We start from the raw sequence: 27,029 nt of genomic DNA, 5'->3' as shown, positions 1-27,029 counted from the left end.
AAGATATTTTTTGGTTGTAGCTCTCGGCTTGAATCTATTCGTGATCTCCTTCCTTCACATTTATTTTATTCAATCCATGTAGAGACAAAAAAATGTTCACCTGAACATGTGAAAGAAAGCCGAATCTTTCAGGTGTCCTGATCATCGTGTGAAATGAAGAACCAATCCCTTATCTTGAGTATTGCCGAGCCCACTTTTGCCAGTAAAGATAAGACATTGTAAAACCTTTTTCCCCCCTTGTTTTCTCAGTTTGTAAAACAGTGTAATGTAAGGGCTTTGAATTAGTTGAGCTTGTTGCTTTTAAGGTTTGCTACAACATCTGATTTGTGACTGAAAGTGGAACAAACTGCTCAATATTCATGCGACTGTATTCATAATATTACAAATGTATTCTAGTCTCATAATTTGATCCTCCTTTGTGGATGGAGCAATCAGCCATGTGATGTCTGCTTTGTTTCTTATATTCTAAAGTGACCGAGTTAGTTTTTAAATGTTTGTTCTTTGCCAGCTCTGCTTCCTACATGAGGCATCTCGAAGCATGTGATTGCCTGACTTTGAGGTGGTCTGAGTGCTGATAAGAGATGTGATATCAGCAAATAGAAAAACACCCTGTCCTGGCTTATCTTTAGCTAATCGTTTACTTCTACCATGAAGAATTCTTGTCATTGCAGTTTGTGTGCCATCGTCTCTGTTTCCTGAAAGGATTTAGCTTGCGCTTGGGCTCTTCACCGATGACGCTTAAATGAATGTTTCAATATTTTGTGAAGATCTGCTTACCTGTCTTCTTATCTTTTTCAAATCTTTCCCCCCTCAACACTAACATTTGCTGTTATAGATTCATGAGCCTCATGTTTCATAGCAGCCTTTCTAAGGTAAGGCTGCTACAGTGGACTGAAAAACGTTAATTTTTTTAATAACAATTTTTTTTATAGACCTTCGCCTTAGTAAGATTGATAAATACTTTGAATCCAGCTGCTTTTGGATTACAAAAAGTATATAAAGTATATATTTATAAAAAGAAAAACTCTGACGTCTGAATCTGATCAAAAGCAGTACAGTCTAAATTCTGATGTTCATATTAGTCTTGCTGTTTCTACTGAACTGTATTAATTATTTTTATTTTTGGCGCTTCTTGAAGTGTGCCGGTTAAGTAATGCTCAACCAATTTACGGTTTAAACAAACAAACAAACAAACAAGGGTCATTTCTCTGCTTCTGAGGCTTATTCTGAAGCCACCTTCTGTTGACTTTTCAATTTCGCTTCGCCAGAAAGTTTAAGTTATTAGAAGAGTGGACGGGACTTCAGTGAGTGGATTTGTCGAACTAGAAGGACTAAGTGTGGTCTGAAGCTAAAAATGTCAATGAAAATGGCCCAGTATGTGCTGCTGTCACTGCATGCTTTCCATTGTAATTTGTGGCACACTGAAGAGAAATGAGCTACACATTGTACAGAAGTCTTTCTGATGATCTCTTGGTGGAAGTTGCTAGTATTACATTGTGCTGTTGAGGGATGCTGCCTTGGACACAGCAACGCAACCACATTTAAACAATGTGACGCTTCTGCCTGTCATGGACAGTGTTGATTTCCCACCTTCCCCTTTGCCAATGGGGTGGATGGGGTTTGCAGCTTTTGCTTGTTTGTGTTTATTTACCGCTTCCTGTCAGCAGTATTTAATATGTCAAACTGAATTTGAATGGAAAAATAGGTACAGTATTCTAGAAGACATGACGTTTAGATCACAGCTGTTCTCGGGGCGATTGTGTACTTTAAGATGCTTTCTTGCGAGTGATAGTGACTCATTTCATGATGTTAACACGCTTCCCGTGAGTGGTACACTACAACAGCCTGTAACAGGTTGTACCTCACCTGAAGTCAGCTGGAATAGGCTTCAGTGACCCATGAACCTAATGAAGGCATTTGCAATACAAAAAGGACGGATAGTTGAGCTTTTTTTCAACACGTCACCACTTCCAATGGCCCTGCCAAGTAGCACTATTGCTTTATCTTGTGTGTGTTTTATTTTTTCTTCTTTTCCTGTTATGTTCGTATGGATTAAAATTGTTAAAACTGCTCTCATCTCGGTTGGATTTTAACAGTATACATGATTCCAATTTCAGGAAAAAAAACATTTATGAATTTCAAGTGTTTTAATTTCAATTAAATATAAATGTAAAATAACTTTGGATTTCCTTCATCTGATGATAAAACAGTATTATACACCAATGTCTAAACTAATATAGACTATTGGATCCTATTTTTCAGATTGTGCTGTGAATGTTCACAGGAGCTGTAAGTCTCTGCTGGGTGAGTGCACCAGCACCAAGAACAAGGTAAACACGCCACTGGAACGTGGCGAAACAGTGCTGACACACACTGTCACGGTTGCACTTATAATCTTGAATGGTCTTTGTACAGGAACGTTTGTGTGCTTTCTCAAAAAAAAAAAATCCCCAATGTAATCTTTTTAATAGCTGATAAGTATTTGATCAAACGACCTTAAAAATAGCATAGTCTGTCTTTCTATTCTCAGAGAGATTCTTTATCGAGGACAGGCCCATCTGGATCCCCCAATCTTGGTAAGTATAATTCAATGTATTTTCAAAGCTCGGTGTGGGGTGGGCATCTGCCTTTTCCTGATGCGTTGTGGAATAGATAGAGAATGACAGACGACTTTAGGCTTTCTCTTCTTACTCCACCGTTCTCCCCGTTGTCTCAATTGTGTGTTGCCCTCAGCACTAAAAGACCGCCACAGAGAGCAGGAACAGTCATCACAAACCTTGAATGGCCACGCAATATTTGACGGCCCCCCTGGCATGACCATCATTCCTCGGGGACCAAGTAACCAACCGACTGCAACAAATAACATCACCACTCCAGGAGCTCCTGCTTCATACCTCGGCCACAGCCCACGCCACCACAGCAGCTCAGGGTCAGTGCCCCAGTCTTGCATCATTTATTCATTTTGTCTCGTTTGCTTTTGATTGCCTCTCACATGAAGGACTTGAGCATTAATTGAAGATGAAGTGTTCCTATGCTAATCTACAGCATTTGCTTTATTACTGGCTCACAAGTGTTTAAAAGCGTGCATAGTTTCTGAAAGCCCTTTGAGTGAAGAAGATTCAGAAATAGTATGGATAGCTAAAGTGACAGGCTAAACAGACAATTAGAATATGAATTGTAGCACACAACAATTTTATCAAGAGGGAACGGTACATACTGTAAGCATTTATTCATCTGGAGCATTTACCTGATTTCTCTTTTGGTACATATTTAAAGAGTTGATTACAAAAAAAAAATATATATATATATATATATATATAAATTCTTTTTTTACACCAGATCTCTCCCCGCAGAGATGGATGAAACCGACGCTCTTCGCTTGAAGCGCTGCAATGAAGACACCATTTCCCTCGTTCCCTCCACTACCGAGTCTATAATCGTGGAAGGTAAATTGACTTGATTGGTTGATTGATTTTAATTTGTGGGATTGTTTTGTTGTACATCCACCTTTTTCAAAGCAGAGTTTTTGTTGTCATTTCTCAAATGTAGGGATGGGTGTGTTTAATGAAGCCAATGGTGACTTCCACACCACACTCACTAAACTACGCCGATAGGAATATTCAGGATGAGGGTGGATTCAGACAGTTTCATTGGTCTACTGTGACATTATTAGTAATTTCACTGTTCAGATGTGGTGAGGCGATCTGTAAATCTGCTGGCGGCATGAAACTCATCAGTAAAAAATCATAAAACTGCGTCACATTAAAACCCGCACGGTTGCTGCGATTTTTGGGTGGCCAAATATCGCTGTGGTCTGGCTCAACAGCTTTGGTGTGCTTCTCGTAATATTTTTTTTCCTCAGAGTAATCCAAACGTATCTTATTTGAGTCTTTTATTTTTCTCTCTGTTTTGGATTATTATTCATCTAGCAACTGCTTGCAAATTCATCTCACCTCTGTAATGGCCAAATGCCAGCATAGTTGAGGTGACATTCACTATTATACAGTCTGAAATCTGTAACTTGGTTTGCTCCTTTTCTCAGATGCTCACTATGCTGCAGTGCGAGCTGATCTAGAGTGTGATGCTCAGGACCTGGAAGCAGAGTCTTGGAGTTTGGCCGTTGACCAGCAGTTTGTTAAGAGACACTCTAAAGAGGCCATGAAGAGGCAGGATGCCACATATGGTTCGTGCATTTGTATGGATGCTCTTTGTTTAACGTTACCTTTTAAGCCAAACAAAACATATTACTATTCGACCATAGCAATAACAATGTAGGCTTCTGGATATACTCTAAACTTGAAACTCAATTTAGACTAGTACCAGTTTTGCAAATCAATATTTTTCATTGTCATGTTTGTCCCTGTGATTTGGCCTGTCTGTAAACGATACAAACTGTTGTATTGGCGCACGTCAAAGTCTGATAACATTTAAAAACAAACAGAAAACTTGGACTGAGATTGTAATGTGTCACCTTATGTAAAACAGAATTGATGCAGACGGAAATGCACCACGTGAGGACACTGAAGATAATGCTCCATGTGTACGTGAGAGAGTTGAAGGAGAACCTCCAGATGGATTCAAGCAAAGTGGAATGTATTTTCCCGCGCTTGGAAAACCTCCTGGAGCTCCACATGCATTTCTTGTCCTCTCTTAAAGAACGCAGGCGAGAAAGCACTGTTATGCCCACCGAGGGCAACTACACAGTGGACAGAATAGCAGACATACTCATTGCGCAGGTAAGGAAAGGGCATGTACAAGTCTGACATTTTTTTGTTTTGTTTGTTTTTTTTTGGGGTGGTTGTATTTTTATTTTCGGACGTATCTATGCAGTTTTCAAGTGTTGTCGGCGAGAAGATGAAGGAGTGCTATGGTGATTTCTGCAGTCACCACACTGAGGCTGTCAGCTACTACAAAGAGCAGATGCAAACAAACAAAAGATTCCACAGCATCATACGGGTGAGAGAACCAAGCAAGCCTGTGATCTTTACACCGACTCATCTTTGTACAACTTTGTAGTTTGAGTCTTGTCTTTTGCCCTGGCAGAAAATCAACAACCTGTCCATTGTGCGAAGGTTAGGAGTGCCTGAGTGTATGTTGTTGGTAACACAGCGCATTACCAAGTACCCGGCTCTGGTCGAGCGCATCCTACACAGCACCGAAGGTCTTGTTACGTTCATTTTGTGCTGTACATTTATTTGAGGAAAAAAACTCCCGTGTTTATTTGAATCTTTGTTATTCCCCTTAGAGGGTACCGAGGAACACACGGAGCTGAACCGTGCGCTAGGCTTGATTAAAGACACTATTGTTCAAGTGGACTCATTGGTTAATCTGCACGAGAAGACATGTCGCCTTCGTGACATCCACAACAAGCTGGAGCCAAAGGCCCTGGGCAAAATCAAAGATGGCCGAGTGTTTCGCCGAGAAGACTTAGCGCAGGGTCGGAGACGTCTCCTGCACGAGGGCACCGTCAACTGGAAAGCTGCCTCTGGCAGACTCAAAGGTAGTGTTGCGGCACAATGAACGGATGTTTATTTCTCAACTCACTTTTGAAGAAATTATCTCGGTGTTATTTGGTCCTCACAGATATTCTTGCAGTTCTCCTTTCTGATGTGTTACTCCTGCTACAAGAGAAGGATCAGCGATATGTATTTGCAGCAGTGGTGAGGAATTAATCGTTTTCTTTATGCACCTCAACTACCAGTACATATATAATTAAGTTGCATGATCATTTAGGGCCCTTTTAGGACAATGTAACACGTGTGAGGTTAATGCATTCCTTTCATTTCCCTCACAATATCAGTTAAGCATATTTGTAGCATTTATCTCTGTTGTGACCATTGTAAAAGCCTTCTAGGAGATTGAGGTGAAAGACAGCTGGAGCCCGATTCATTCTTGTGTCTTATTTTTACCCCTGTAGGACAACAAGCCATCAGTCATCTCTCTTCAGAAGCTGATTGTTAGGGAGGTGGCACATGCTGAGAGAGCCATGTTTCTGATCTGCGCGTCCTCCAATGAGCCGGAGATGTACGAGATCCACACGACCTCTAAAGAAGAAAGAAACACTTGGATGACCCAAATCCGGCAAGCTGTTGAGAGGTAGCTGTGATACAATACATTGTTGAAAAGGAATTGTCGTAGTACAGTAATTGATGGCTTCTGTCCTATCGATTTTAGCTGTCCTCATACAGAGGAGAGGCTGTTCAGTGAAGAGGAAGAAGCTCGAGCTTCCAGGTTCAAAGAATTTCAAGGTACTGACATTTAATTAACTTCTGTGAGTCCTAGCATATTCACAGTTCGGCATTCTTGAAATTGCTGCTTCGTTTTTTGTTTTGGGGGGGGGGGGTTCATATATATCGTATATTAGTTTTCGTGGTGAGGAGGCTAGTGCGTGTCAAATCTTAAAAAAAAAATCTTGCTTTGGCGTCATTTTGTGGCATTCAACTGCCAAGGAACTATGTTGAAGTGAGGTGACTAGCTTCATTTTGTCTGGTCATATGAAAAAAAAAATGCCTGTTATCTCTGGCCCGTTGCAAACCTTTTTGGCTGAGCATCACTGCAACGCTCGGTCCCTAAACTTTGCGAATAGTGAGGGTCCACAGTCATGCCGTACACAGGCCTGGACAGTGAAATGTAGTTTTACCAAACAATGAGCGAGTGCCCAGAAGTTTATTTTTTATATTTTATATGTATTTTTTGGTACAGGATATATAAAAGACAATAGAAATGGAATAGTAAAATGCCGAACGATGAGCTGTCTCGCAGAAAGTACAACTTGCAAGAGCATGTGTCGCAGTAATGGACAATTGTCACAATGATGTCTATTTCCCACTGTAGAACGTCTGAGCCAGAAGGATGCAGTGATTGTCCAGGCGCTCTCTGAGAAGCTGCAACTTTTTGCAGACATGGCAGAGTCTGTGGCAGGTCTGGAGGACACAGCTTCCCGCTCCAAGCTTCTTTTACGGGGTGATGCCTCAGATCTCCAGCAGGGGGAAGCCTTGCTTAAAGGAGCCATCACTGAGGGTAGGACAGGGTTGCCGAAGAGAACATGGCATTGAATCAATGACACGCACACTTTTAAACTCCATTCACTGAACGGGAGTTTTTTTGGGTTTTTTTCAGTTGAAAACCTTCAGAATTTGCTCCAGTCTGGAGTGCGGGGTGAAGTCTTATCATCACATCAAAATGAAGGGAGCAGCTCTGGACTCCTGCCCAGGAGAGCAGACACTTTTGGTGGCTATGACAGCAGCCCCACCATCCTCACTAAGAGTGAGTCGAGTATACTTAATGTCCTGAGGAAACCTCCGACCTAATGGGTTGTACTGTTGTGCACTTTGTGCAATGAATAACTTGTGAATTATTCACAACATGTTATTTTCTCCCTAAAAGACACACTTTTGCTGTTTAGAAAATATTTCTGGCCAATTTAAGAAACAAAATATTCACAATTGTAGTATGACACGTATTCCTTTGTCATCTTGATGCACATTTTGTGGTAGTTAATTGATCTGTTTTCTGGTCTTTTTGGTCTCACCGTTATTTTTGTGTCATTGTTTGTGTCTGTGTCTGGGTGTTGCTCTGCCAGATGGCAACATGAAGAAGAATTTTTCTGGCGAATCCAGAAACAGAGACCGAAGCCAGCGGGCCAGCTCTGACCCTCAGCTCAAAGATCTCTGTGGCAGCCAAACTCTGGAGCAGACGGTTGGTCTGACGCACAAAAAGTCACATACGCTTTGACTTCAAGCACAACCCAAAATCACACAGGGCGACAAACTTGCGATGATTTATTTCCTTTATGAACAAACAAGCGTCGAAGACTTCTCATCACAGACGCATAAACAAAAGCCATCATTGGCAAAACATGTAATTGATACACATCATATAAACATTGCATGTTCACATAAATAAATAGTCTTTGAGGATGACCAGTTGTATAAAACAGATGGCAGTTGTCACTGTGCACCCAAGTCAATTCTTGGGATTGCCACTAGATTCGTTTCAGAAAACTTTAAGCTCCACTGTTTGGTTGTAGCACCAAAGGAAAAAAAATAAATCCGTGTTTTCTGGCTAATGTTGACCAGGTTGATGAGAGCTGCTGCACACCAACGAGATGGAACAGGATCTGGTCCAACTCATTCCCCGAGGCAGAGGTCTGTGCCTCTTCTTTGAATCTGTTAGTTGCTCACATTTAGCATTGCAGGATTGGGAGGATATACTACTGTAAATGCACCTGTGCTATGTTACAGTGATTGTGCATGTCTGATTTTAATGTTCTTCTCTTTCTTTTTCCATTCCAGTTCTTTGACAAAGTATTAATGCTTTCTCAAAGGCTCTACAGTCTTCAGGTAACATGATGCCTCGGTGGCTCACAATGATTTGTTTATATTTGCACACTGCCTTTACAGAGTCAGATATCTACCAATGAGATGGTGTATACACCGGCAAAACGCATGAAGAATCAAATGAAATCCAATCCTCAGACACTGAAATTGATCCATGTTTAATTTTGTAATAGTGTGTAGAACTGCTTTGCAGCATATTAGAAACACCTCTGTGGAATGCCGTTCAGTTCTTCACATTTACACCTTACACCCACTACATTAAACCTATTGTTAAACTAATACTTCTCTGATAGTGTCCTTATCATCTTGTGAAGGCAAACTTACACCCAACACTTGTTGCTTAGATCTCCTTAGAGCACAGGTGAATACAATATTCAGAACATTCCAGGCTCTGAATGGTTGGAGCATTTCTGTTGTGAGGCATTTTATGGGAATAAAGTATCAATTGTCTTCTCTCTGCATGGTCAGGCCATCATATCTCAGCAGGACAGCCACATTGAGCTGCAGCGTGTCTCGCTGACAGAGCGCGCCTCTCTGCCTGGGCGCCACCGCGGGAACGTGCTGCTAGAGCAGGAGAAGCAGCGCACGCTGGCCCTGCAGAGAGAGGAGCTCGCCAGCTTCCACAAACTGCAGTCTCAGCATCGCCAGGAACAGCAGCGCTGGGAGAAGGAGCGAGGGAAGCACCGCCAACAAGTGGAGGCCACAGAGGCCAGGCTGCGGCAAAGGGAGGAGGAATGCAGGCGGCTGGAGGTAACGTGGTCGGACCTACCTGACAGTTGGAATGGTGTTGTGTCTTGGACACTAACCATCGAAAAATTGGATACAGGAGCGACTGGCAGAAGAGAGGGTGGAGTTGGAGAGGCAAAGGGAGACGTACCAACAAGACCTGGAGAGACTCAGGGAGTCCACTCGCGCAGTCGAGAAAGAGAAGGAACGCCTAGAACACCAGAAGAAGATCAAGAGGAAAACCATTGAGGTGCAAACAGGCCTTCATTAAAGACTAGCCTTGACTTGTTAGCAGTGGCTGAATTTAGAAATAAAATGTTGAGAATTGATCAAAGTCATACTGTAGAAATCACGAAACCTTAATCAAACACTGTTATTAGCACAACCTTGAAAACCACGAAAACACTGAAGTCCAAATTTCAATTACATATGCGTAATGTCACATTGCACGCTCCTCAAAGATCCCCCTTTTTAACATTTTTAACTGTCACAGAAGTGGGAAAAAATGGTTAACTGCTTGTAATGGTAAATGCGATAGAACACTCAACGTTACCTTTAACAACCACATTTATGGTAAAGCTGGAGCCTAAGATCCACCGCACGTGACCGGATTAGACAATCACAAGCAAATTAAATTGGATGACTCGCACCAAATTGACCCCCACGCACATACTAATGCATTGTAAAAACTGTGACCCCTGTTGCTCATATTAGATGTGGAGACATCCACAGTACTACATTATTTTATTTATGAACCACAAACAATGTTGTGAGATTGTCCAGGGAGAAGTGGATTGCCCTGGCCCTTACGGTTATACAAAAAGAGGAAGTGGGCGAGAAATATTGGAGCGTGGCTTTTTGAGAAGCCGTTGGCAAGGATTGCCCCATTCATTGATTGTGCTTGTACATCTCAGCAATTGATCAACACGCCTTAATTTTTAGCCACATTCTAAACAAATAAATAAATAAACACATTCTAAATATGGTTAATATTTTTGTAAAACTATTTATACTGTGACAGTAAGGCTTTGTGGCAGTGAGCTGGAAACAATTTTTGTTGAGAAAGCTCATGGAATTTGATATCGTATATTTGATCTGCCAGTACATTTGCGACATTACAAAGCCGTTCATCTCAGATTAAAATTTTGAATTGCCACGAACCAAGTTGCAGAACAGTACCGGTATTTCTTTTGATGGCTAAATTTAACTGTTGTGGCTTAACAGCAGCTCCTATTTTCATAACCTTGCTGCTGTAAATTGGGAATTTCTTCATTGTGAGACGAATAAAGGTGTTCTTATTCTTATTCTTAAACCAGGTGCGCTTAGTCGTCTGGCAATGACGGTAACTATGAAGGAAAACATAATGCGCTGGACACCAGCAGGTTGATGGCGATAGTTACGTGCTCTTCCACTTAAGTCATTGTCTCTCATAATTGTACATTCTTCTGCTTTAACATATACAGACTTATTAAAAAGCAATGTCTTGAAGGAAATTCCACAAAAAATCCTGCTAGTTTTTGTGTAACAGTTGTTTTTTCTCTCCCCGCATCTTCATGTGTATAATCACACCACACCCCCACACTTTTCTAACCACTTCATCAGTAAAGATGGTAATCTACCTATTTAGCACAGGTCTCTTTCCATTCTTCTTCCTGACATCTTTCTCCAGCGTCTCGGTATTTCCATGCTTCCATCCCTCTTTCCCTTCTTGCACAACAATGTGAGACATTGTGAGTTTCATGGAAAGCTATGACCACTTTGCTGTATTTCATGCCCGGTGCCAACAGCTCTGGCAAGGAGCTCGAAAAAAAGTGATTCAATGTCAACGTTCCTGTACTTTGAACAACACTTAACGATCACTCTTTTTAATCCTATTACGATGAAGGGTTGCACTTGAAAAACCTCTTCCCAAGAAAAGTATGGCATGTGATCGTGAGAAGGAGTGGATTGGATAGTTGTCCTGGATGGACCTGTGATGAGTCAGCAACCTTGTAATTACAAGCCTCGACTTTTGACTGTAACAGACATGCACACAAAAGTGCTATTTGTTTGTTTGTGAGATTGCACTGCAAGATGAGACCCGAAGCCAGAGCGATACATGGCCATGTCAGCACTTGGCGCCCACTGACATCATCCCCGCGCTATTTGTTTTCATTCTGTCCGTTTGTGTGTTTTGTACACACGCAGATCAGGGTTTACTCTATATTGTTGGCTGTGCCGTGGGACTTTCTTGGCTGCGTTAATGGGAAATTTGGAAGTGGTATATCTCCCCCCCCCCCCCCCGCCCCCCTCCCGACACACCCTTGTTTCATCAAAAACACATTAAACAGCCTTTTCATCGGTCCTGGCTTGTGTTCCAGGCTCCAGGCCAGCCTGATATCAGCAGCCCTTTAATGCCTACCACAAACATTAGGAGTCATCAGCAAGCCGTAGTGCTATAATTAGACCTTATTAAAAAAAAAAAAAGACACCTCTGTGTGTTTGTATCCCTCTGAAGTTGATCGTATGTTAGAGCGAGAGGGAGGATGGAGCGAGTCGCAGCATGTGAGGACTTCAGAGGAACTTTCATGCGTTATCTCATTTGATCAGAGTCGGCCCTTTTGATTAGGAAGGCCTTGAATTCAGACTTTTCCATTGGCTCATACCCAGCACGAATAGATTGCACAATATCACTGTTACGGCGCCGCGTGAGCCTGAAAACTTTACATGGCAGCTCATATAACAGTGCAGCTCAAATACTTTGTAACCCAAGGGTACATGCACAACAACAAACAAGTGGCCTCGTGAAAAGTATTTGCTTGCCTTTTCGAAAAGGTTCAAATCCAGCGGACCACTTTATCAAAATGATCACCATTCAGTCCTGCAAAAACCACAAGAACAATCATTAATAATAAGCGCCATGTCAATACAATATATGTAGCCCAGTAATCTCTACACCAGGAGTGGCCAACCTTTTTTGACCAAAGATGTACTTTTCAAGCAACCAACCTCCTGCGATTGACCTGTTACTGCACGTGCACGCACACGTGGTAGCATTCGCATACATGCATGCCATAATGAACCCCTAACATGAAGAAGACAAAAAAATAAAGTAGATGCAATAGTTTGTGAAAAGGAAATCAATGCCTACTTTCGTCGAGACCTGACGCGGAGGCGTGGAACACACTTTTGCAGCGTGTTAGGTGCAGAAACTCGTTGCGTACCGTTTTAAAATGCTTCTCCTGGTGCTCCAGATTCCTTTTCTTTGCCAGTGACATTGGTGAATTGACCATGAAACAAACTTTGAATGAAAATAATAATAATTTAAAAAAAAAAGATATATTGCAACCTCTCTGATCGCAAGCTGCAATTGCAGACTGCTGAGCGCTAATAATTTCGGGTGATGCAGATCGTGCGCCACCATAGTGTCAGGTGACCTGCTTTTATTTTTTAAATCCTTTCTTTGCGAAAATGAAACTGATATGATGCTAAGGTTGCAGTGTGCACGAACACAAAATTTTTTATAATGACACACATACAGACACACAAATCTCTCCCCCCCACCCCCCCTGACACCCCTCAAGATCGACTTTCGACCAGTTCGCTGGCTACCGGTTGATCACAATCGATGTATTCGGCACCCTTGCTCTACATTCACCGATTGCTTGCTGTTCCTGGACATAACAAACACTTTTAACATGCAGTATGTGTGATATGGGGTTGTAGGCTTTGGTGGATAATGGGACACTTCTGGGCACAAAAGCAATATAATAAATAGACATTTTGCTGGAGAGGTTTGACAAACCATTTGTGCTCCTGCAGTGCTGTGTTCCACCTTTTTTTCCCATTAGGTACAATTAACTTCAATGGTAAAGTGGTCAAATTAGCTTCTGTTTAAAACACGACCATACTACAAGGTACCTCATTAAACAATGACCTGTATCTTTGTTTTCTACACTTTGAGTTCTCATTTCAACCTTGCCCACCTGTTGTCCCCGGGCTGTTGTGTGATGTTACTTGAGTGTGTATCCTGTAGGCTGAACAAGCCCCATGAGTAATATTACCACCTCCACCCACATACCGATGACTGCTTTCTTCAACAATCAGCCGGAAGCACTTTGTGTGCAAATTCTGACAGCACTTTGGTGGTAGTAATGAATAGTTCAAGATATAATTGAATCCAAGCAGGTCTGGTTTAGTTTTGCAGTGGTGAGAAGAGTGAGAACTATTTGGAGTCATTTGCTCCTCCCTCGTAGCTCCACAAAAGACCCAACATGTTCAAATGCCTTCACTATATTAACTACAACAACAGTAATATAAATAGTAAAACATAATAAGCTTCTTCCACATTGAGATTCGGCACAATTGGCGGATCAGAGCCGTGGCAAAAGTTCTGGCATGTATTTGTACCACTTACAGAAGTTTCAAAAATGGTGCCTCAACAGTGTACAGTTTCACACAGCAACGCAACTTCTGCAATCTGATTAGATGCGTGAAGATAAGTGTCAGCGACAGCCACAGGGGAGAAGTGTAAAAGAATTGTTCGGTAGAGACAATTGCGTTACACTACAAAGTAGGAGAAGTCAGTTTTGGGTGTGAGAAATTCTGGTCCCACCATGGCATGATAGGACATCACAGTGACTGTTACATGTCTGTTACGACCTCCACAGGCAGAAAATGTCAGTGCCCCATACTGTGTCATGGCCTTTCATACAGAACAGCAACACAGAAAAAAAAGAACAATTATGGATTTTACATTCAGATATTTCAATACAGCTCTTGTATGGAAATTGATGCTAGAGCAAACAAATTAGCCTCCATTTTCAGATATCTTTTTTCTTTTTACCCTCTGGGCTGCATCGTTGATGAACATCATACGATTCAGCTTTGCACATACATTTACATTGTAGACACGGTTTCATTCTCAGACGTAGTCAGCCACCGCTCGCACGGCGCATGAAAACGCTCAACTCTCAGTTGATCATATTACCTCTGCTCACCTACTAAATGTTAACCACCATCACCCTCCTCAAGAGAGTCCATTGTGTAGTGTCAGGCGAGGCGCTCGTCGGGCTCTGTATGATTTGGGAGTATCCGAGCGGTTTTCAGGATGAGAGGAACCCGGCTGTATAATTAGCGAGCGCAAGCCTGTCATTAGCAGAACCCTCTGGAAGACTGCCAGTGCTAATTGTTTGTGTGCTGTCAGTCAGGCCTGTTTATGTTTCCCCTGCTTCCGCGTAGTTTCCTGCCCTGGAAACCTGCCGCCTCTGCCGCTCCATGCCAGTCACCTTGTAGAGGGAACAATGGAAGGTCTATGCGCTAAGGCGAGCCAGTGTTCATGGAGGAAGACTGATGCAGGCAAAGACGAAGGAGGGAGCGGGGTTGAACAAGGGACTTTTGCCGACTTTTCCCACTGAAGGGCCTCTCTGTGCCTTCCCATCATGCTCAGCTGTTGGAGCTGGTCTCCAGACACAGTCACAGTCTATTGGCTTTGCCCTCTTCAGCTTGTAAAAGACTCAGCAAGTGTTCCTTATCTCCCCAGGATGTATTCTCCGTCATTGATCATAATGTGGCCTTTGCACCGCATACAAAAAAAAGCCAAGGTTTACATTGAGGCCGGTGTCAGCCCGACATCTTGGCGTACGAGCATTTGGGAGGCCGGTGTCAGCCCGACATCTTGGCGTACGAGCATTTGCTCTATAAAATGGCTCATTTAAAAACTGTCCGACATTTATTTGGCCTTCATTTTTTCAGACCAGTCAACTTGATGGGCTTTCTGTTTCTTTTTTCAAGAAACTAAAGATGATTTTTGAGTAGTGTTTCCTAGAGTAAAATGTGCCATATCTAGACATAAAGAGTTACAACCATGTTTGGTCAAAGTGCATTTGACTGTTCAAGGGGGCTTTCCGAGTTTAGTAGATTCTCAGCAGTTGCTTCTTTTTCTTTTCCATCTCTCCATCCCATTGAATCTTTCAACAAACATCTTTTTTTTTTCCCCGGGATCTGCTTTAAATGACCATGACTGGAATCAATAAAGAGGAAGGAAATTGAAGATCAAAAGAGATCAACCACAACAAAGGGACTGAACCTTCCATATGGAGGCAGTTTGAGGATCATCATTTTAATACCTATAAAAGTTTGTCTGTGGTTCGTCCAAACATTAAATATGGTGTGGATGCAATGGATCTCCTGAACATCCAGAAAACATTTTTTATATCACGCAACATGCCTTGAAAGTTCATCAGGCTCTGTGTATAAGTGGACAAAATGTTCCCCTTACTGCTAATATCACAACACAAACAGCAACTTTTCATTTTATACGATGATCTTCTTAAAAGTCGTCAAAGCATTGCAGAGGACTTCGGGTTGCGTTACTTAATCCATTAATGATCTTGCACAAAAACAACATATGTTGCAGTGTTGAAGCGGGGGGGGGGGGGGGGGGAATTCCCCCCCAACTGGAAGAAACATTGGACACGCTCTAGATTCATTGTGGGAGTGAATCTCCTCTCGATTGGATAGAAAGTGGTCCCGTGAATTACAAAAATAAATAAGGATTGCAGTGCCAATATTGATAGATGACAGAAATAAATGGAGCTTGTACTAAAATGCCTAAATGCCCCTTATACTCAATTCAGTTCAACCCAATTTTTTGTGAAAGATTTTCTTGTAAAATTAGTTCTCCCATCACGCACTAATTAATAGATCCAGTGAGAATGTAACTGATTAATTCCGGGAGTGTTTTATTTGTTTGTTTGTTTGTTTATGCCACTGAAAGGTGATAGTCGTGCTAAGGACTAATATGGTGATGACCATAGAGACCTACATTCAATTTGGTGCTGATTAGCATGAGCATAGTGCTGAAAAGCAGCAGTGATCATGAAGATTTAAATTCTACAGCTTTTTTTTTTTTCCTGGCTGCTCAGTGCCTTATCGCAAAATCTACGGAACACAGCTCAGGGTTGGTGTCATCTATTATGGAAATCAGCCATATGCTGTGTTCATGCAAAGTGACTTGCATCCTCCGTGTGTCATCAAAGTTAAGCTTCCGAACGTGTCATTTGTTTTCACATTTTCATATTGTTCGCTAGCAACTACAGTAACAGACAACTTACAATCAGGTCCATGAAAATTCCACATCAGCACTTTGGCTCTGAATACCACTTTTTTGATCGAAGGTAATGGGACAAATTCACAATCATAATTCAAACTTTCATATTTTTAACACTCGGTTGCAAAACCTTTGCAGTCAATTACAGCCAGAAGTCTAGAACGCTTAGACATCACCCGTCATTGGATTTCATCCATGGTGATGCTCTGCCACGCCTCGACTGCACCTGTCTTCACTCCCTGTTTGTTCCTTGAACATTTCCCGTTCGGCAAGTGAGATGCATGCTCAATTGAATTCAGGTCAGGTGAATGTCTTGGCCAGTGCAGAACATTCCACTTCTTTGGAAAGTATTTTTTTCCCGCAGTATGTTTTGGCTTATTGTCTATCGTGTGAAATGCTGTCTGATGAGCTCCGAAGCATTTGGCAGATAGTACAAAAATCAACTTACTGATCTTCTTAGCAGTCACACGATCAATATACATGCGCGGGTGTATTCGTCTCTGGCTGAAGGAGCTGCCCAGTTCTGTCGGTGTCCTGGATGGGGTGGGAGGGTCTGTCCATCATAGCTATTAGCTTAGCTAGCATCCTCCTGTTGCTCACCTCCTCCAGAGTGTCCAGGGAGCAGCCCAGGACAGAGCTGGCCCTGAGATTTGGCCAAAACTAATTATTCTGCTGTCTCTCTGATGGGTTTGTTTTTGTCTTTGTGCGACTAATGGCGGTTGCGTCACTGACTGTCCCAGCTCAAATGCAAATAGCACGTTTGAAATGAATTCAAGAACTTTTTCTCTGGTGCTTGTAACTTGGAGAATGAGGGAATAACACACATCAATTATCCCATTACTTTTGCTCCCTTAAAAAGTGAGAGGCACTTCTACAAATTGTAATTTCTGCACTGTTCTCCTAATTTGGATGCAAATACTCTCAAATTAAAACCGAAAGTCTGTAGTTAAAGCGCATTTGGTTTGTTTGATTTTAAATCCACTGTGGTGGTATTTAGAGCCAAGAAGATGAGAATTGTGTCCCCCAAATTTATCGTTCTGACTAGTCGCGAACTTACAAAGTGTTACTTCAAACACTGCCTGTATAATTCTGAGGTTTGGCATTTGAATCTCATCTCTGGCCTTCCTGGAGTGTACTTTGCATGTTTCTCCCTGTGCTTCCGTGGGTTTTCTCCGGGTATTCCTGGCTTCCTCCCGCAATCCAAAACCAGTCAGCTGGGAAAGGCTCGAGCTCACCCGCGACCCGAAATGAGGAGAATGGAAAACGGACGGATTGATGGGGAAAATTCATTGCAGGTTCTCCTGTAAGACATAATACTGATAGTAAATGGAGGCTGTGAACCCTGGAGGTGGGGTGTACTCTATATTGTTCGCGAGGTCCTTTTAGTCAAGGTAGATTAGACGACAAAGTTGCCATGTGCAGCTCATCTTTCACGCTCTCTTGTAGTTCAGTGTACAATGCGCTGTTTGTTCCTTTAGACGTTTCCATGTTTCCCTTGCGTGTCTAAACAGCCTCTATGTACACTGGGACTGTTACGGCTATGATGTTCTCTCATTTTGGGCAATTGTCCGTTTGTGTGTGTCATCCTTGAGCGTCTTAGGAAACACATCAAAAGCTCCTGCAGCAAACTTTGGGAAGCGTGCGCTCAGCAGAAAGAGCAGCATGTGTTTTTGATTCTCTCCGCGGCCCATAAATGCGCCTTCTGCTCTCCAGATTGTGTTTCTCTAATGGCACCGAGCCACGCAGACGCTTTACAATACACGTGTGTCATGTCTGCTTTCAAGCGCCCCTGGTTCCGAACGGATCTTAACCACAGATGCAGTACAGGGATGAAAGTGTTGGCATAGCTTGAGAAAAAGGGTGATTATGGTCCGATTATTTGTTTACCATGAAAATGATTGTATATTCTCGGGTACTGTCTTACAAATTCACGTTTTGAAGGTTGCGCTAACCAGTTGACAACCCGATATAGACCAAAGTATGACATCCGACAGCAATTGTAAAAAAAAATCGATGTAAATGTAAAGCTATACAATTTACTCTTCTGAAAAGGCGTTCAGATTTTTGACGATTCATCCAGAAATTTGAATTAATATTTTTCATTCAGTGTCATTCGAATTATGGATTCATTTGAGTTGCTTTCTTATTGGAACCTGATTGTTTTGGTCAACAGCTTTTATGGTACATATGCAGTATCATAAACAACAACATGAGGCCAGGTGACTTCGGTTTTTGGTCATTTTCAACCATGTATTCATCTTGGTGTCAGATTTTTATCCTATCCTGTTTATAGTAATCGCAAACAATTTTGAGGTTACAAGCAGTACGCAGTGAACTAGTTTGCCCAGAGACATAAAAATACGTCATCACTACCGAACTTACTGTTTTTCCATTTGATTGTTTTGTATTTTTGGCGTGGAAGTGTTTTTCTGAAACAACTGCTGTTACTATAACTTGAGTGCTGCGTTAGCAAAGGGGAGTGAGTGATACACGACTGTCAGAGTTTTTTCTCGGACAAAGTTAAACAAATGACACACAAACGACGGTAGTTGCCCCGTGGTCACTCTCGGAGTACCTTGTCCTTCAGTCGGACTTTTATTGTTTACATATGCAAAACGCAAGAAAAACACAGCCCCCGATATTTGCATACCACGCCCCTGGTCAGGCCCCTCGGTAGTGATCTCATTACCTTGGTTTAAGCTTTGAAGCTATGTTGACACCTTTCAGTCTGATTTACAATGAATCAGCAAGTTGCAGACTTAGCAGATGACAAATGTCCGCCCGTCTTTTGATGTTCTACAACACTTTGTTCCCAAATTGTTTATTCCCACTTTGTGACCGAGTCTAGCCTTCTTCCATCTGTTCGCCCCCTTGCTTTGACGTAATAACTGCCCAGACGGCCGACACCTTTGCGCACTGGCATTCGGGGGCGCTGGATACGCACCCAAACGTCTAGACGTGCCCCAATTAAATGAAACTTGAAACATGATACCATTTTGCTCATAGATTTCTCTATCAACGACAGCATGTTCAAATTCGGGATGTGTCTCCGATGTAGGGGCTTAACTTCGGCGTGAAGTCGACCCCTGGAGTAAAAAAAAGTTGTCCTTTGTAAACTAGGCTTAATTTATCAACTCGATTCATAAGCAGCGTTTGTAAATTCAAGACCCCTCGTGCCCTCCTTTCCCTTCAAGGTGGCGCCGATGTCCGGCAGTCTAAATGGGGAGCTCCTCTTATCCTCTGGCCTCAGCAGCTCTACCGGCCTCTCCGACACACCCCTGCCCCCGAAGGCCCTGGTGCGCGGCAGCATGTCGGTGGCACCGGCTGACTACCAGGAACGGCCCGAGGTGACGCTGCGGAGAGACGCCAGCTCCTCCACCCTGCCGCTGAAGACGGAAGTGCCGCTGCACCTCTTCAGCACCACCAACCAACAGCACAAATTGGTGGGAGTGCAGCAGCAGATCCCCACCAAGCTGGCCGCCCTCAGCAGCGGCAAAGGCAAGGGAGTGAAGAGCGGGAAGGCATCGCAGCGCACCGACAGTACTGGTAAGCGGCCAAGCGGCATTTTGATGCAATCAACATGTGGCAAGGTGAGCCGCAGGACATCTCCTGATCAGGAATTTGCCCTGGGAACCTGCTCATGTCAGCCAGACACTTTGGAAGGACGTTTTTCTCACAGACTTTCGGTTTCCAAGAAGTCCAGTGAAATATGAGGTTTATTTTGGGACACACTCATCTTGTAATAAAAGTGTCCGGAAAACTGAAGCGCACACATATCTAAAGGACCTGACTCATGAAAAAAAAAAAAAGAGAGAGAGAGAGATCCTCTGTCCGTGTAAAATAAAATATTTATACTGTATTTGATCACCAGCCACAGCATTGGGTACACCTGCATGCTCTCTGTGAAAGGAGCCACTAAAGAGGAGCCATTCAAGTATTTATTAATCAAGCAGCTTTTATTCCAGTTGTTGGAGTTTGCCACAGACTTTTTGTTTCTGCGCCCAGCGCGCCAAGGCGTAGCTTAAAACATCCTCTTGGCTTGTTTCTCAGAATTGGAAGTGATTTTTGTCAAATGGAGGCGCTATGCTGGTGCGAAAGGCGACCGACATGACGACCTTTTTATCCAAGCGTTAGTCCTGACAGTGTGTCCGTATACAGTTTGTTGCTCGAAATGAGAACATAATGAAAGGTTGTCCTATTTGCTTTTGACTCTAAAAGCTGCAGTTAAATAGAGACGCTACGCTCCACCGCGGTATTACTGACAGTCACGTCTGTGCATGATGTTTGCTGTTCTAGCAATTGAAAGATTAGAACAGATTTGATCTGCGGACAAATAGAGCGAATGTGGAAAGTAGGGAGAAACGTATGAAAAGCGGAATAAAAATGAAAAGTAATTTGGAGAATGACGTTACTTGAGTTAGGACAGCAGCAGATTTGATGGAGTGACAAAAAGTGCCAACATCAGCACACAACTCGAGACGCTATGCTGAGATGAAGTTTTTTTTTTTTGGTTGTTGCCTTTACCTTAAATCTCAATGAGAGCCCATTAAAACACGTTCACAATCACATGCAAGCCAAATACCCTCATATGCACATAACGTGGGCAGTTTTTCCGTAATCATTTATGTTATGCATAATTATCTTTGTTACATCCCTTATGACATTTATCCGCTTATAGCCTTGACCCAGTTTTCTGCTTTACCGTTACAGTATTCCATTACTGTGTCATTCTGTCTTTACAGAATACACCCCTCCGTTTAATGCACTTTAGTTGCACACTTCCAAGTAGAGCCAAAATCGTTTTTATACACTTTTAATGAATTGTGTTGGTTACGTAAAAAAAAAAAAAAAGTTCCTGCTTCCCTTCGTTAGCGATAACCAAACTGTGTCATAGACTATTATCAATTAAGTGGCTCGTTAGAATCACGTTAACTCTCCGAACTGGGTCGGCCCCCGTGGTTTATCAAATAATGAGAGAAGCTTAAGCTGCTCCAATTTAGTGTTAGAATCCAATTTCACAATGAAATGACCCTCTTAATCTGCACCTCCTCCGCTGCACCCTCAGCCTCGGTGGACATGAAGCAGATTCTCCCCCTGAAGCTGTCGGCGCGTGACGACAGCGCCGTCAAAGCCAAGCGCTCTGTCAGCCCCCACCAGCCAGCGCCGCTGTCTGCGCCTCCTCTGCCTCCCTCCCTCCATCATCACAGAGGTACACGCACACGCACACACTCCCACGAACAAACAGCCGAATGAATTGCCGACCCCACCCATCTTTGTTCTTCTCCCAGCCACTCCCTGTCTAAACATCTATCAGTGTCACATTCTAGTGATGAATTGTAGCCCGGCACGCACATTATAACACTTGAAAGTTATTACCGTACAATGAAAAATTGTTTCAGGATAAGTGGATGAGTGACGGAAGATTTCTTGTGGTTGATTGGAATGTGATGGAAATCGATTGATATTTTGCACCACGGACCAGTTTCGCATAAAGCTATTGTGTATTTGCGCGAACTGCAAGAGAAACAAATGATTAATAATGCAACTCATCATTGCACTGAATGGAATCGTGGTGTTTAGTTAAGAGCTCTCAAATGAGTAAGATGGGACATCGTTGCCAGTCTCCCCAGAAAAAGCATTTCTCCGTTTCACTCTGTGTGTTGCACTTGTACTTTTATTGTATTTGAGGATAGACTTGTATATCGTGCAAGTGACCATGCCTCCAGTCTTCTTTTTTTCTCGGGTCTTTACGTAATGGCATGCTGGCCGTTTGCCGTACTTAAGATGCAAGTGACGTGACGTTGCTTGCTGGATGTTTTAAAATGAATAAAGTTCTCATTATTACACGGCCGTTGCCCGCGCGTTCCCGGACATATTTTGCCAACAAAGATGGAGCTTCACTTGCGCCATGGCCCTCGTGCGTCGCCGTTGGTCCGTGGTCCCGCTCGTATGGATATTTTAAGCCTCGCGGTAATCGGATCAACCGAAGCTAGCAAGACTAAGTACCTTTTTATGCTCTCTTACCTCGCGAAGATGTTTCACAACTGTGTTCGCCTTGTTTCACTCCTTCGCAGAATGTCCAACTCATTCACTCCCAAAGACGTATTTAGATGTCTTTTCAGACGCCACACACTTGAAAAGGGTCTGAAAAAGCCATTTTCAGACCCTTTTCAAGTACAGTCAATATAAAATGAGGAGCTGGGATTAAATGTGTAAATATTTAAATGTCTGAAAAGACATCTAAATACGTCTTTGGGAGTGAATGAGTTAATAGTCTGTTAATGGCAGCAGACGGGTGAGAATGAAAATCCTCTCTACATTGTTGCCTGATTGGAAAACTAAATACCAATGATTAGTTGAGTAGTAATCCTCAACTAACTCTCATTGTTACATTTGTCAAATCAAACCTTCATTAGATCACCAGCAAAGTCCTTTGGACCTTTTTGGACCAGATTGTCAATCCAACATGATTAGCGGCAGCCACCCCGCAACAATCCAGAAGCCCCCCGTGCCACCCACTCAGCCCTCTCTGCAGTCTTCCGTGCAGCCTGCCGCCATCCCGGCCCACTCGCACACCACCGCATCGCTGCAGTTCCCGGCCCAGGTGCAGCCACAAGGCCTTGGCTCGAACCCCCACATGCTTGCGCAGGGCCTTGGCCTCAGTCACAGCATGCCGCTGCCGCCACCGCCGCCGCCCTACAACATCAACACAGAAGACCTCAACAAGGAAGACGTCATCTTCTTCTAAACTCTACTGAGTCTCTGCTATGGAACAGCCACCTGGTGGTCTCTCTTTTTTTTTTTTTTTTTAAATTTAATACTTTTAGCTAATTTCTAAACCCAAACAAGAGCAGCGCAAGTGTGGCAACCTTGGGCCTGTTGAAATGAACATACACCAATCCAAAGATGGCAGTCGCTGAGTTGAAGACGACACTGCCAGGTGCTGAGGCGTCGAAGAAGGGAGGCGCCGAGGCCCGACTGTAGGAAGTCCCAAGTGATGGAACGCTGTCTGCTTGATGCTTCATTTGCACAGTGTAAATATTCCATTCCTGACTCTTGAATGAGCCTTTATGGTTATTTTTTTTTGTTTTTTTTTGTAATGGTTTGTACAGTTGTCAGACTCTTTGGATGTTTAGTCACTTCTGTTCTTAATTATGCTTTCATGGAACATTTTATTTGCAGTCAAGTGCTGTTTTCCAGCTCGGACAAGCCCAAAAATGAGCTATCCAGCACATGTTAGACACCACACCTTGACTCGCTCTGAAATAATTTCTTGAAATCTGCTTTCCCTTCCCCATCCATCCATTTAAAAAAAAACAACAACTGTTTATTATGTATAAGGAGCCCAACTCAGCACACTTTGGCGGTATACCCTTGACTAATCACCTGTCAGTCAATTTTAAGGTTAAATTGAAGTGTAACAAGAACAATTCTGACATCAAATCATAATGTACCTGTTTGATATTATTGCTGTGACAGTGACTGATATTTTTGGTCTACCGCTTCAAGGAAAAATACTTTCCCATGCTGTAATTCCGCCATGCTGAGACTCGCAGGACAAAGCCTGAAGGTCATTACTGCGGACAAGCTCGAAACTGTTTGAACACATTCCTCGCTTCCTCCCACTTTGCGCTCTTCCTCTTCGCTGAGCTGCAGTCACGCAGGGAAGGAGTCTCCCGTTCATGTCTTGGCCTGCTGATCATTTTTCTGTCGGAATGGGGTCACATCTATATCTTACATGGGATGTATCTATGTTGGAACATGGCACTTTTATTTTAAGGTACCAGCTACGGCAATCGCGCGCGTGTGTGATTGATCACTGATGACGTGTCATGAGCAGGTACTGTGGCAGAAAGCTGATGTCAATCGTGAATGTGACTGAAGAAACATGTCGATGTCCGTCTCATGACATCCATTAACTTAAGCGGAAAATGTCCGTGAATCCCTTCACAGACATTTGTCACCTGTGTATATTGTGTCCATTTGTGTACATATTCTTTTTTTTTTTTTTCTTTTCATTTTTACATTAGGTACAGACTTTATTTGACATAGCATAAATAGACGGTCAGAGAACTCACGGTCGTTTAAGTTGTGTTTAAAAAAAATAAATGTTTTAATCTCTTTTGTGTTCATGTAGCATTGAAGTCAAGGTGCACTGCCCGCCGTTTTCCTCCAATTCCTCACTCGTGATATGTCACTAATGCAAAATCCTCTTGCTCAAGTAGATTTCTCTCCCTTGCTCTTATTGTGCTCCCTTACTGATAATCTTCAAAACACCATTTTATATTTGCCAAAACGGAATTCACCTGAAGTTTAATCATTGTGTAAAAACTGTTGATCAAGAATTCCTTTTCTCTATGTCGGCAACCATCAAGCGCCCTCATCAGCATTGTTGATGGTTTGGCAAACAAGCGTCTCCTGGCAAAGACAACTGGGCTGGCAGCGTCTGTTCATTTTTGTGCTCATCAAACATCCCGTGAAGCCCAAAATGTTTTATAACCTGGCCGCATTTTGAGTTGAAGTGACAGACGCAAGACAGTGGAAGAAAGCAAGGCATTAGACAATAAAATATGAATTACAGGTTTGGGGACAACCGCATATTGTGAGGAAATGGTAGCAAAAAAAAAAAATAATAATAATCATTACCTGAATTGTCGTATGGCATTTTATTGTTGTCAAGGTGAATCGCTCTAGCAAGCTTGTGCTTTCCTAACCAGCTTGTTGCGTGAACCGAAACATCTTCGAAGACAACCAGTTCACAACAGTTCAGTTGGGATCGATTTCATGCACCAAGAATGACATGACCCGGTCGAGTCCGAATGTTCACATCGCCGAGAACAAATTGTAAAGATCATTTTTGACTTGGCTTCCCCTTTATGGCAACAGCTTGGTTAAAAACAAGTTACAGGTAGTCTAAAACAAACGTTCCCATCGCAGACAAGCTTTGGTAGGTGGCGGCCATTTTTAAGTGCATACATGACAACATCACTACGCATTTACGTTAAGACAGAGCCTCCGCAGCCTGGCCACTCCGATTGAACCCTTTACATGACATCTGTTACAGAGTGTCAAAAGAAATATGTGAAACCAAATGAAATTCCATTTGGACTCTGCCTTAGTATTCCAGTTGAGGGGTTTATATGGAGTCTTTCAATTCCATTTGGTCATAAACCAGGCGAGAGACTACCAGGTACTGCTTGTTGTACCCGGATTGCTACTCGTCGCCAAAATTCTTCTAAATTGTCGTGACAACAGAATCATATGACACGGTGAATGAAACTATGCAAATCATTCAAAGGCTAATATGTTTTTTTTTTCCATAACTGTTGTAGACGAGAAGTCCGCTGGGACTCACGACGTATGCTATCGCCAATATATTCATTACAATTCGTTATATAACGTTTTTTGTTGTTTTTTTGTTCCACGAGGACAAGAAAAAAAACTACTGTAGTTGTGTGACAAGTCTTAAACGCGGATCTGTTTAAACATATTTGTTGTCATTTTGAAGCCAGATGGTCCCATCACTGTACCGTTGCTCACCAACACACTTCTAATCCTTTTTTTTTTTTAATTCTTGTGTTGGACCTTTCTAATGTGTGAAAATTTGTATTTCCTCTGCCAACCTTTACACTAGTCACTTTGGATAGTAGCATACTTGAAGGGGAAAATGAAAACGATTGTCATAAGGCTTATTTTTATTCTGACTGTGAGTTTGTATTTACCAACGGCTGTCTGATGGCATTAGTTCGTGCGCAGCAAGAGTTTTTGTATCATTTTTATTTGATTCACTGCAAGAGGTTAGAAAAACATGTGGATACTGACTGCTGCCTTAGACGAGTTTTAGTATTAAAACAAAACAAAACAAAAATAGTCCTGAAATGCTTGTGTGAGTGTGTTGGTCTTGTTTTCCCCAATAGCGCATGTGACCAATTCTCTTAAATTACGCAACTTGTACATGATTGTGCTACGTGTCACACTGCATCATTATTTGGATGTCCTGTAAAATAATCCAGACCGCCCGCCGCCTGAATGTCACTCTTAATACAGATAAGACTGCGGCAGCAGACAAAACCTCCAGTTCAAGTGTGGTCCTGGTGGTTCGCTTTAACCAGTCAAGTATTTTTTCTGTGTGTGTGTGTGTCCGTGCGTGCGTGCGCGCGCATGAGTGCCAGTCTGTCTGTGCTTTGTTGTTATTTGAACGTGTGTATGTTAGTGTCCTGGCCAGGAGGACACTGCAGTGACTTTTTTGTTCTTTTTTTTGTATTGTCTGCTATCATTAGTGGCTTTCCTCTGGTCTCCTCTCAACGATTATTATTCCAGGCTGTTTCCTCCCTGGAGGGAAACAGCAGATTCCTTGCTGTGTCTCTCGGGCTGTTTGGACCATGACGTCCAGTCTCCGTGTCTCTACGCTCAGGCGACTTCCATCTTAACAGTTCACTCAATAACAAAACACACAAAGCCTTTCAAGTCCACGTGATTGCTTAGACCAGAGGTGGGCGACTCTGGTCCTCGAGGGACGTTATCCTGCATGTTTTCGATCTCTCCCTGCTGCAACACACCTGATTAAAATGATCAGGGTCTTTATCGGGATCCTGCAGAGCTTGCAGATGAGCTGATCATTTAAGTCAGTTGTGTTGGAGGAGGGAAACGTCTAAAACAATGCAGGTGAGCGGCCCTCGAGGACCGGAGTTGCCCACCTCTGGTGTAGACGGAAGGACGGGTTGAAAAGCCAATGACATTTTTCTAACCATCATCCAAGTGGAAAAATAAAATTGAGGCTATGGTGAAGTGAGTAGAGGAGCTTCGTTTCATTCGACCGTGACCTTGTCTAATACGAAAGCCGTGCTGAGCCACCATTTTCTGTTCTCTATTGG

General features: G+C 42.8%; 1 protein-coding gene across 2 annotated transcripts in view; it reads left to right on the top strand.

Moving 5' to 3' along the window:
- arhgef18b (rho/rac guanine nucleotide exchange factor (GEF) 18b) overlaps positions 1 to 26,025 on the top strand; it is a 47,022-nt gene extending 20,997 nt beyond the window's left edge. For both annotated transcript variants that reach the window (XM_086116008.1, XM_086116009.1), the window contains 22 exons: positions 2,263 to 2,330; positions 2,531 to 2,576; positions 2,734 to 2,929; positions 3,340 to 3,446; positions 4,043 to 4,183; positions 4,486 to 4,736; positions 4,831 to 4,956; positions 5,044 to 5,161; positions 5,246 to 5,500; positions 5,584 to 5,660; positions 5,918 to 6,096; positions 6,175 to 6,248; positions 6,835 to 7,020; positions 7,120 to 7,266; positions 7,583 to 7,698; positions 8,079 to 8,147; positions 8,295 to 8,342; positions 8,808 to 9,089; positions 9,166 to 9,315; positions 19,350 to 19,701; positions 21,221 to 21,364; positions 22,572 to 26,025. In XM_086116008.1, the coding sequence (XP_085972134.1) occupies positions 2,263 to 2,330; positions 2,531 to 2,576; positions 2,734 to 2,929; positions 3,340 to 3,446; positions 4,043 to 4,183; positions 4,486 to 4,736; positions 4,831 to 4,956; positions 5,044 to 5,161; positions 5,246 to 5,500; positions 5,584 to 5,660; positions 5,918 to 6,096; positions 6,175 to 6,248; positions 6,835 to 7,020; positions 7,120 to 7,266; positions 7,583 to 7,698; positions 8,079 to 8,147; positions 8,295 to 8,342; positions 8,808 to 9,089; positions 9,166 to 9,315; positions 19,350 to 19,701; positions 21,221 to 21,364; positions 22,572 to 22,903 (3,464 nt within the window). In that variant the 3' untranslated portion in view covers positions 22,904 to 26,025. The remainder of the gene's footprint in view (positions 1 to 2,262; positions 2,331 to 2,530; positions 2,577 to 2,733; positions 2,930 to 3,339; positions 3,447 to 4,042; positions 4,184 to 4,485; positions 4,737 to 4,830; positions 4,957 to 5,043; positions 5,162 to 5,245; positions 5,501 to 5,583; positions 5,661 to 5,917; positions 6,097 to 6,174; positions 6,249 to 6,834; positions 7,021 to 7,119; positions 7,267 to 7,582; positions 7,699 to 8,078; positions 8,148 to 8,294; positions 8,343 to 8,807; positions 9,090 to 9,165; positions 9,316 to 19,349; positions 19,702 to 21,220; positions 21,365 to 22,571) is intronic.
- The last annotated feature ends 1,004 nt before the right edge of the window (positions 26,026 to 27,029 follow it).

Source organism: Hippocampus guttulatus, chromosome 7 (assembly GCF_054856545.1).
Source record: "Hippocampus guttulatus isolate MCC_2025c chromosome 7, RoL_Hgut_1.0, whole genome shotgun sequence".
NCBI lineage: Eukaryota > Metazoa > Chordata > Actinopteri > Syngnathiformes > Syngnathidae > Hippocampus > Hippocampus guttulatus.
Note: the sequence above shows the minus strand (reverse complement) of the source record. Positions and strands in the feature narration are given on the sequence as shown.